The 11,581-nt window shown below is 44.1% G+C and overlaps 1 protein-coding gene across 1 annotated transcript; it reads left to right on the top strand.

The window, feature by feature from the left end:
* The first annotated feature begins 579 nt into the window (after positions 1-579).
* LOC148501265 (zona pellucida sperm-binding protein 4-like) lies at positions 580-8,954 on the top strand. The gene is made up of 12 exons (XM_088450674.1): positions 580-774; positions 2,548-2,666; positions 3,226-3,319; positions 3,885-4,040; positions 5,081-5,271; positions 6,167-6,264; positions 6,333-6,460; positions 7,037-7,226; positions 7,315-7,465; positions 7,844-7,922; positions 8,000-8,107; positions 8,789-8,954. Exons 1-12 carry the CDS (start codon positions 600-602, stop codon positions 8,929-8,931), a joined length of 1,632 nt encoding a protein of 543 aa, XP_088306800.1. The 5' UTR covers positions 580-599; the 3' UTR covers positions 8,932-8,954.
* The last annotated feature ends 2,627 nt before the right edge of the window (positions 8,955-11,581 follow it).

An 11,581-nucleotide genomic window follows, 5' to 3' on the forward strand; every position in this document is an offset into this window, starting at 1 on the left:
CACAGCGTAAGATAAGATTCACATATGACTCCCTGTGGCTCCCTGGCAATCCCGGCGGCACAATTTGTTGTTTTCCATTGCACACGATCTGTTGTATGATCAATCGTGAGTTTCACATGCTCATCTGGGAAAAGTCATTGAAGTGACATGAATTGATGCATGATGCATCGCATGCACAAAATACACGGTACGATCTGCACACGATACGATGGATAATATTGGCTGCGCATCTGATCATACGATCCGTTTATAGGAGCTGCGGAAGCGCGCATCATATTGTATCCTATTTTAAAAATGCACGATTTCCACGCGATCCATCGTACGGCGCATCGAAAATCGGGTAATTGGCCTGAAATCGCGTAGGTGTATGGCCTGCATCAGGGTTTATATAGTCCATTTTAATTGTTGGAAAGTAGATGGATGGTAAGTTATGGTGAGTACTATAGTGGGGTAATGTGCTTATTACCCACCTGAGTGCCTTATAACACACACCTGGGCGCACATTAGCACCTGTCTGATCACACAGAAGCCGCCGCCCTCTCATCATGGTATAAATGACCGTCCTGTGAGCATCTGTAGTATTGGGAGTTGCAGGCAGGATGGGGATTGCCAGGGGCTGGTTGGGATGTGTAGTATTGCTTTGGAGCTGTAGCTTAGTGTCTGGTACTGAGGGGCTGTTAGAAGATGTCTCTGATCTGCATTGTGGCAACAGTAAGATGCATCTGTCTCTTCCCTCTGTGCACCTAGATTTTACTTCTGCTGTCACAGTACTGGGTGAGTATCTCTGACCTCTATTTCCTAGCTGGGGGGGACATGGCCTCTATAATGGAAGCTTTGCATTTAGAATAAACCTTTATCGATTAGTGAGGTCTGTAAGTCACTATCCCACGTTCTGGTGGAAATGCAGTTTAAAAGCTTTTTCTAAGCTACTTGTGAGCCGACCTTCTTGCTATAAAGTTTGAAAAGAAAATTCTCTGGGTTCTTGCAATCCCTTCACTAAATATCATTTAAACATAAGGCAGCAGTTTGTTTGTTTTTTCTTTGAGTTAAAAACCCTGAGACCAGGGGTGTTTTTTTTAAGAGTGGGCCTGTGTGCTGTCTCCATCTGGGGGCTCCAGTGCCACAGCAGTAGGCACTAGTCTGTGCCAGAGTTTACTGTGCAGGTCACTGGAAGAATGGTGTGGTAGCCGTTTTCCTGGTGATTTCTCTACTGCCCATGTGGAAAATTGCTGCAGTGGCCATTTTTTTCCAGGTGATTTACAGCGATTATGGCACTGATGTGGGACTCTGGAGAAGTGAATATTAAAATCATAGGTGTGTGGTGTGGGCCCCCTGAGACATCCCTGTAGCTGTGAGAAATGTTGTGTGGTGCAACATCTCTGGGACGCTAATAAGCTGCATGTGCAACTTCATTGTGAGTTTCACCAGTCTATAATAGCTCAGTGGGGGATCGGAATGAAATACTGCCGGCCCTCTGGCCGGCAGTTCAAATCGTGGCAGGCCGACAAGCAGAGTTTCCGGCAGCAGAAGCCCGACAGCGCTGGAAATCCCCATCGTCCACAGGTAAGTAAAATCTAACCTAACCCTCCTTAGGGGTGCCTAACCATAACCAAGTGCCTAAACCTAATCTTCCCTCCCCCTAGCCTAACCCTCCTGGGGGGGTGCCTAACCCTAGGTCCCCCCCCCTTCCCTGCGGCTGTCCGCTCGCGGTGCCCGCCATCCCTTCAATTGGGACGCCGGTCTCCCGGCGTTGGGAAAATGACAGGCGTCTAGATATAGACGCCTGTCATTTAACCCTCGCCGGGATAAAGCAGTCGGGAAGCCGGCTGTCGGGATTAAGACAGCCAGTTTCCCGATTGCATCCCGCTCAGTGCTATGTGAACTTCCAACAGTAATCGTACAATGCTTTTGTCTGTCATACTTGGCCTACTCCTGGAAGTTGTGGGAGGCTCATGATTTTCGGGTAACCCTCCAGATAAGTAGGCAGATCTCCCGCATCCTGTCCACTTCCTAGTGAAGTGGGCAGGATGGAGATTTGTGGGCCCATAGGCAGGGCTAAAATGATGTGAATTGCATCATGCCCTGCCCCTGCAGACCTGTGAATTGTGACCTTTTGCCATGACTGGGTAGGGCTTAATGTTTACCAAACAACCTGTCTGCAGCATCTCCCGGAGAAGAGAATGATAAAGTTGGGAAATATGGTCTGTGTGCTGACTTGTAGTGGTACACAAGTGCACTTTTTATATTTATAAAATGGTGGTCAGTATCTGGTTGCTATGGGTAACAGCCACCTCTCAGAAGGGCTGATAAATATCTTCTGCATTGTGGGTGGGACAGAAGTAAAATGTGTGGCAAATGTATAGCTGGGAAGGTTGTGGCCTAGCTTTTTTTTTTTTTTTTTTTTCTCTTTTCTAAGAGTAAAAATGTCTCATTTCGTGTGTTTGCTTTTAACTCTGGCCCTATAGTAATGTGTTTATCTAGCTGCTGCAGGACAGGCTGTGTTGGCCATTAGAATATAAGTTACATGTGTATTCCTATCCCTTCCAGATAATGCAGGGAAGCCTCATGTGCTCCATAATTCTACTTGCGGTCTTTGGGTAGGTCAGAAACCAGATGGATCAATGATCATTGGTGCTGCTTATGATGGTTGCTATGTAAGGAAGGAGGTAAGGAAAACTGCTAACACTATAAATCAGGGGTAGCCAACATTGGTCCTTGAGAGCTAACGGTTCATGTTTTCCAGGCCACCTAGCTGGTGCACAGGTGTATTCCTTACTTGCTAACACATTTGAAAAGATCCACAGGTGGAGCTAAGTATTTCACTTGTGATTCTGTGAGGAAACCTGGAAAACATGCGCTGTTGGTAACTCTTAAGGACCAGTGTTGGCTACCAATGCTATAAAACATAACTGTGAAAGGCTATGGCAGCATATTAGTCAATCGGTGGCCTGGGAGGGGCTGAATATTGAGGCTCCAATAAGTTCCAGGCCCGTACAGACCTGATGCATTCTAATCCAATACAGTAATGTATTATTTGTCTTAGTTTGGAACATGGCCACATCTGTGTACATCCCTCATTATCCCCTTTTTCTTTTACCAACAGCTCAGCTCCCTCTGTCAGGCTAAATACAAATACCTTTACTGTAGACTATGCACATACAGATGTACAGGGTTCTGTAACTTAGAATTGTATTGAGCATGCCTAATATTTCTCTTATGTCATAGAATGGAGACCATGTGATGACTCTGATTGTGGAACAAGTTGCCACCGGTCAAGTGGACTATCGTAAAAGAGACATCCGGTGCCCGTTCCTGCCAGGTAACGCTCAGTTCTCCATGTGACGTCCTGTGTGAGGATGTAACTGGGGGAGCTCATTGGAAACTTGAGCACAAGAAAGTGACTGTAATCCCCCAAATTACTAATGTTACCTACTTGTGTCATCAGTAACTGGGGAAACTAAAGCAAATGTCTGGCTTTTATTTTTTTTTAGATAAGGCATGTTATACTTTTTAGTGGGGGGTTTCCAATTAAGTTAATGCATCTTTATTTCTGACAAATGTTGCCAAACCTGTGTGGTATACCACGCTTATCTACTGCTGGATGCATCTGGCGATCCCAACAACTTGGCTCCAAATGCACATCTTTACTTGCAGCTTTAGAACTAAGTTGGTCCAATTCCACATGTCCCTAATATCTTCCCTGGGCAGCCAATTAGTCAGTAATGCTTTCTCAGGGATGTTCTTATTATTGAGCTAAAGAATAAAACTTTACCAGTACATATGTTAGAAATCTGAGCCATCAGACTACTTGCTGCACTAGATTGTTCTCTCTATTTGGGACACAGTGGGTGTTAGGACTACACTAAGGACTGTCTCTCCCTTAGCTATGGATGCTCCGAGCCTTAGTGACTGTGCTGCTGTGCAGAGTGGTGACCGCTTGCCTTGTGCCAATGCCTCTGTGACCAGGGCTGTCTGTGAAGGACTAGACTGCTGCTTCTCTCCCAGTGACCCCTCCCATCCCTGTTACTATGGAAACAAAGGTAAGACATTCCAGGGGTTTAGGAGATTCCTAATCTTGACCAGTGACTTAATAGAACAAAAAGGAGGATGCTCTCATAATGAGGGCAGGCAGAAAAGTTGCCCATGGAAACAAATCGGTTTCTACCTATCTTGTAGAATGTACTAGACAAATGATGGATAGAAGGTTCAGGCAGTCCTGGTATCTTGTACCACACACATCTCTGAACCAGACATTGTGCCTGATCTTCCTTTCCCACATCTCCCAGGAATCTTCCCTCCTTTGATCTTATTTGTTCATGTGACTGATGGTGTACCTTGGAGTCTGTGCAGTAGCACTTCACCATATTGGAGCCTCTAGGGAAGCTTCACTCCCTTACCAAGATGGCAGCTGAACCTAGTACTATGCATGCTGCCATTTTGTCCACTTTTGGAGTGCCACAGGGGGAGATGCGAGTCTGAGACCTGAGTTTACAACTTCCACACAGCTTTTATAGAAAGCCTGTACCTGTATACACTCACTGACTAAGCTGTATGATGCCCAAATCCACATAACCAGTGTATGGCTGTACTGCATATACAATCGATAAACCACATTTTGGCTTTGTTGTCTTGGGGCAGTTGCTGGTGTGTACACACATTCCAACATACATGAGCGTCCCAGTTAATAGATGTAAGACTTCAGCTCCAGTTACATGAGGGCTTTGTGTTTTTTATTTCAAACTGGGCAGGCCATGGTTGTACCCATGAGCGAGAGGATGGGAACTGCCTTAAACCTGCGTTACCTATAGGAATCTGTTACTAAGCCATATATAACTCTCCTTCCAATGATTCTTACCTGAACAGAACCTGCTGGGTGTCAAGGTTGTGTTAGATCTTTTATATTTGGAACCTCTTTAAAAACCAAGTCCAGCATCTAAAGACTCTCCCTAAAAGCCATCCTATATGTACTAACTGTTCTGGGGGAAAAAAAAAAAAATCCCAGGGATACTTTTATAGTATTATGAATCACGAGACAAAGTATGTAACAAAACTGCTTTCATTGTGGTGGTTCCCTCTCCAGTGACTGCGCAATGTACAGATGACAGCCAGGTCCTGATCGCTATCTCTAAGGATGTGACTACACCGTCTCTGCTCTTGGCTTCAGCCAGTGTCCTCAACGTAGATGCCACTTCATGCCCCATGCTGAGCGTTCTGAAGACTTCAGCTTTCTTACTGTTCCGGTTCCCTCTCTCCTGTGGTGGAGCCAGTCAGGTAAGCCTGCTGTGTAACTGGAAGTGAGCTGGAAAACTGGTGCTTGCCCCCTATTTCATCTGTCAGATTTTCTAACTAGACTGAATCTAATGGTGCGTACACACTGGGCGATATTACCGAATGATTGCACGATTAAGACATCGTAATCATGCATTTGCTCAGTAATCGTGCACTATAATGTAGGAAACAACCAGCGACACGTGCCCGCTGGTCTTTCCCCAGCCCCCCCCCCTCCCCAACATTGGCCTGCATGTTCAATCTGCCGTTAACGACCGATTGGCCATGTTCAGGAATGATGGAGTGTGCCTGCACTGAACGACTGTCGTAATCATACTGTCTTTACTAATCACCCAGTGTGTACACACCTTAATGGTGCATACACATGGTACGATCTGTACCACCAATGACTCGAAAGATCTTTGAAATATCTGTCGGTGAAGTCATTCTGCTACATCTGTGAACAGGCAAAGTTGACAATATCATCCAAGTTGGCCGGCGTGCATGGATGATAAAATATGTATTTATCGTCCATGCGGGAATGCACATCATTGGTCATTGACAGGTTGGTAAGTACATTAAAACTGAATGATGTTAATTTTTTTGCTTCATGTGTATGCACCTTTAGCCTTCAAGAGCCCTTGGTTATACATGATATGGTGGTAACAATGCGTTTTCACTGGATAATCCCCAATATACAGCCACTGACTCAATGGAGCTTGAATTCTTCTCTGATGAAGATTAAACACTGCACCATGTTTAAAAAAAAAAAAAAAAAAGGCTTTTGGCATAGATATTGTGGTTTGTCATTGTATATCAATGCTTTCTAAGCTAAGGTCCCTGTAACTAGCAAGTTAAGTGCATGAGTTTTGTATTATGTTCCTCCCATATCTTCCAGGTTTCTGATAACACTATAGTGTATGAGAATACAGTTTATGCCACCAAAGACATAAGGACATGGCAAGGGTCATCAATCACAAGAGACAGCACATTTAGGTAAGCCATTAACTGGTGTATGTCTAGGGGAGCTGTACACAGCAAAACTAACTGTATTATTGCCCTAGGCTGACTGTCCGCTGCACCTACTCTCGGACTGGTGTTCTCCCGCTACACGTTGAGGTGCTCACCCTGCCCCCACCCCTTCCTGTGTCCACCTCAGGCCCTCTGCTCCTACTGATGAGGATAGCACAAGGTAATGGCTGGTGTATTTAGCTTCTATGCAGCAGTACACTGGCGAAATGGGGTTTAGCTGTTTGCAATGTATAATTCAGTTAAAGGTGGTGAGCTTATCTACAACATACTGGCTTAATGGAATTGAAACTAACCCCAATGAGAATGGGTACCTCTAATCTACACTGCATATCTGTATGGCGAATGCTGTGGGCATTAGAGCCCAGCGGCTGTTGGCAATGCATAAGTAAAAAGTATGAGCTGAGGCCTACAGAACAAATGTAATGGGACAGAAGCAAGAACCCATAGCTTTAGCTCTCATGCAGAACAGTGTTCTAGAACGGTTTAGTGGTTTTCTCAAGAAGTCTGCTTTCTAAAGAATGAAGATCTGGCAGTTCCCTACAACTAATGACCTGCAGGTGGGTGACTGGTTCACATTACTACTACACTTCACACAAAGCCTGCCTTACCCAGAGTATCCCTACAGAAACTGATGTTGAATCAATGACTGCAGCATGCCTTCATGTAATGGGAAGAATACCTGCAGCATAGGTGATGGGCTCGGGCATAAACTGTAATAACGTTTCTTCTCTGGCAGACATGCAGTATGCATCATACTACTTGGATAGAGATTACCCTGTGGTCAAAGTGCTCAGAGACCCAGTCTTCTTGGAGGTCCACATACTACAAAGAACAGACCCAAACCTGGTCCTGATCTTAAATGACTGCTGGGCCACTCCCTCTCCAGACCCCACCCAACAAGTCCAATGGCCCATCCTTGTGGATCGGTAAGGCTGGCATCTCATCATACCTTTTGTCTCTGTATGAGACAACTGGGTATAAGTCTATGCACATGACTACTCCTTCTCATTCCAGGTGCCCTTATACTGGGGACAACTACCTCACTCAGCTGGTCCCGGTTGGTGTACCCACACAGAGCATGTCTTTCCCCACCCACTACCAGCGCTTCATTGTCAGCACCTTCACCTTTGTGGATCAGAGATCCCAGCTTGCTCTTGATGGACTGGTAAACTAACTTCTACATGCATCCTGTTCTAGTTATTGCATGAGAACTCTTATGGGTCTAAGTATATTGAACCATGGAGTCACAGCTCAGCAACTACTAAACACAAACTGAATTTGACTGTTTAACTTCTAGATTCAGTATCTGTGAATTTGTGTATCTTAGCCTGTGTTGGGTACAGTGATCAGCTCACCTTGTCTTGCATATATCTTCATGATGAGCTTTAGCTTTGATTTGCCACCTCAACATCCCCTTGACTTGTGGTACATTTAATATGCAGCTGATGTGCTGCATATGTGACACTGAGATACATGCTATATAATTGTACCAACCATGTCTTCATCAAACTGCTACTTGTCTTTAATGACCTCTGTTTCCCAGGTCTACTTCCACTGCAGCGCTTCTGTGTGTGTCCCATCTGCTGCTGATTCCTGCACAAGGTCATGTGGCCAGAGGACAAGTAAGGGCTCTGTGTGCACAAGCGTGCTCTGCTTGATGAGATTACAACATCTAATATTTGGTAACCTATATTTGCAGGACGAGCGGCTGAGGAACCAGCGCAGGAGATCACAGTAAGCAAAGGCCCAGTTGACTTCATTGATAGTGAGATTCCATCAGATAGGAGGCTTGCCATTTCTGTTCAAGGTAACTTTTATTTATAGGTGGCTTATTACCACTACTGATTGCAATACTGAGCTACTTTATGTTAAAGTTCTATCTCTGGCAAATCCAGCTAGAGTGGAGTATGATGTACACAATGTTTGTTCATCTCTGCCTTGGTTAACTATTAATGGTTATGAATATTTGTGTGTAATTTTTTTTTTTTTTTAAACACTTAGAGATTGGCTTAATTCCATTAGACTGATTTATTTGTGTATGAATGTGCAGCTTATACTGCTGGACTCAAATCCACGAGTCCAAAGTCTTGTGGCTGTTAGATGTTGGTAGAACTAATTACTAATCTTTGGGGAGGTGTATAAAGCATTCTAAAGATGGAGAAGTTGACCATGGCAACCAATCTGCTTTAAGCTTGCATTTATAAAAACATCTACTTTACAAAAAAATTGGTTGCACTGGGCAACTTGTCCCCCTACATCTCAAACATTCTAAATAGTTTGTCCTAAGATCCAATCTTGGTGTTCTGTTATCTGTCCCTCAAGCAAAGCATATCTAATACCCTAGTAAACACTGAACCACTTCTAGTGACAAGGCTCCAGGCTTGGTGTCTTCCACAATGCTAATGTTTGATAAAACCTGCTGTGGTGGCAGAGAAGCTACATGACTGCTTAGTTTTGTTAGGCTTTGACTTTATTTTCCTGTTCACAGGTGCCTCTGAACTTGACTCATCTACTATAACATGGCTGAGGGGAGCAGCTGCCGGAGGAGGCATCTTGGTGGTGGCTGTCACAGTACTAGGTGTCTGGTGGCATTGCAGGAGTCATAGCCCCACCATGTCCACTGTAATATGAATAAAGCACCATTTCCCAACTGACTTGTTCCTGTATCATTTGTCTTGTATGGTTCTTGGCTAACGTTTAGTCTAAATGCATGTGCTCTCAATATAGTGGGTGTTTAATGGGTATTCAGTCACATGGCTTTTTTTTTTTTTAAATTTCAGAATGGTGGTGGGGAAAACTCTAAATGTTCAAGCATCTAGGGTAGACCTATGTATGAATGCTCTCCCATATACTTGGGAGGTGCAATACACGGAGCTCAGTGATTAGGGATCAAATGTCCCTAGTTAGTAGGACACCCAAATGTTTGTCTATAATGAGAGCTTAAATCATTGGCCAGGTATATGCATATAATATACCATTGGGCAGTGTAACTGATCTGTTTAATATCAGACCATGCACTCATGTTATGGTGATCATACAGTGTATCCAATTGTGGTTAAACCTGATTGAGTTTGTAGATATTCTGCATATGTATTTTGAGCCAGGTTAGTGTGGTTGTGGAGTAACCTATTTCTGCAGTCTTGTGTCTCAGCTAAACATGATGCATGTACTGGAGGGAGGTGTTTCTGCTGTGTGCAGCAATTTAATGGCCCTGTAGGGTGTGGCTATTAACACTAAAATGTGGTCACTTGGCAAATCCCAGTCAAGCACAACACTAAAATCACTGAAGGCTGTTGCGTAACATTCATCTCATTACAATGGCACCTGGTAAGGGGTGAGATATATTGGGCAGCAAGTGAACACTCAGTACTTGACGATGTGTTGGAAGCGGAAAAATGGGGCAAGTGTAAGGATCTTAGTGACTATGCTAACATCTTAATTGTGATGCTAGGAGGCTGGGTCAGAGCATCAAAGTATGGCTGGTTTTTGTGAGTTCCTGGTATGCAGGAACAACCAAAAGTGGTCCAAGGAAGGATAACCAGGTCATGGGCACAAAGTCCTGCTGGGTAACCTTGGATCCAGACATTTATTTGGATGTATGACACATACCACCTAAACATTGTAGCAATTTGAGTACACTTCATGGCAATGGCATTCCCTGATGGCTTTACCCGATCAGCAGGGTAATGTGCCCTGCCACTCTAAACCATTGTTCAGAAATGGTTTGAGGTACACTCTTGGCCTTCAATTTCCCCTGGTCACAATTGAATCGAGTGTGTGGAATGGAGGTCCCACCTTATCCTTTACAGGACCTAAAGGATCTGCTGCTAAAGTCTTGGTGCCATTACCACAAGACTCCAGAGGTTTTTGTGGTCAATGACTCGATGGGTCAGAGCAGTTTTGGCTGTTCAAGGGAGACCTAAACCTTGTTAGGCAGGTGGCTTTTATTTGCTTTCCTGTACAGGTATGTTGGATATCTGGATTTGAAACTAATCACTTTCAAGGGTGCCTAGAGGGGTGATGGTGGGTACTAATTGACCGGGCTTGTTGGAGGGGCCTGGGTTGATGCAGTCTCTTACATGTTAGCAGCCCAGCATGTGCACAAGATCCCTGATCTCCAACAGATGGAGCTGGACAGGAGTGGAAGGATCCAACAGGATCCCTCATTGCAACTCTGACCTCCTTTCCATAGGAAAGGAATGGGTTGCGAGCCTGGAGCCGTCAAGCTTTGAAAATATTATATTTTTGGAGCTTGATTAATTCTGTCACCATACTAGTGTACGGGGACAGCAGGCCATTCTCCAAAAGGAAGGTAAGCAGGAGATATGATACCACCTCTTGCTTTACCCTCTTGATGAATGACCCGATAACTTAACTTTTACAATTGCAGGTGAGTGCAATTTCACCTGCTTATGTGATTATGAGTAGGCCCCATAATCTGCAAAAGTGAGAAGTGTTGACAGCTGGATTTAGACCTCTTGGGGCCCTAGGCAAGATACTGGTTTGGGGCTCCCCTCCCTCAAACAATCCATAGCACTATAGTTTTGTTCCTTATTCATGCCCCTTATATTTGTTTATCCTCCATATATACAACTTTTTAAAGCTTTAAACATTAAACAGGCACCTAAAAACTCAGTGCAAATATAAAACACATCTTAAACTTTTGATGCCTGATTTCATAGAAAGTGCTATGTATGTAAAAATAGCCACCTTTAAAGAGCCCTGACCCATAGCTATCCTATGCAGTTTGCGCTCTCAAATAGTAGTAATAAAATACCAAGGATTCACATTTGTATTTATCATAGATATAGGCCAGGCTACACTATAAGATTCACAACTCATCAGAGCCAGGCTTCATGCGAATTGATCATTTACTGTACTTAGTTAGGGTTTGCAGCCTGCCTACATTAGGTTATGGTTCTGCGCTTGACTGCATGCCTTCCCATTATTAAACCCCTCACTCATAGACCCTATTATATTACTTTCTCCTTCACTGATTGCACCATGTCCCCTCCCCCCTAGTTCCCATTATTACATCCTCCCTCTGCATTATATTACTGTACCTTCATTGATTGTACCAGGTCCCATCCCCCCTAATTACTGTTATAATTTGCTTCTCACTGGCTGTATTATATTACTGTCCCACCTTCACTGATTGCACCATTTCTATGATTATACCACTCAGTTGCCACACTTTAGATCAGTGACTCTCCCTCACTGAATGTAGCAGGCACCCATCCCTTAAAATACTTATTACACCCATTAATGACCGCTTTATATA

The sequence above is a fragment of the Taudactylus pleione genome, unplaced genomic scaffold, assembly GCF_031769625.1.
Source record: "Taudactylus pleione unplaced genomic scaffold, aTauple2 ptg000522l, whole genome shotgun sequence".
In the NCBI taxonomy this organism is placed as follows: Eukaryota; Metazoa; Chordata; class Amphibia; order Anura; family Myobatrachidae; genus Taudactylus; species Taudactylus pleione.

Coding starts and splice junctions, on each gene's coding strand:
- LOC148501265 (XM_088450674.1), top strand. CDS start 600: ATGGGGATTGCCAGGGGCTGGTTGGGATGTGTAGTATTGCTTTGGAGC. Junction 6,461..7,036: donor ACTGATGAGGATAGCACAAG/GTAATGGCTGGT, acceptor CTTCTCTGGCAG/ACATGCAGTATGCATCATAC. Junction 7,466..7,843: donor AGCTTGCTCTTGATGGACTG/GTAAACTAACTT, acceptor TCTGTTTCCCAG/GTCTACTTCCACTGCAGCGC.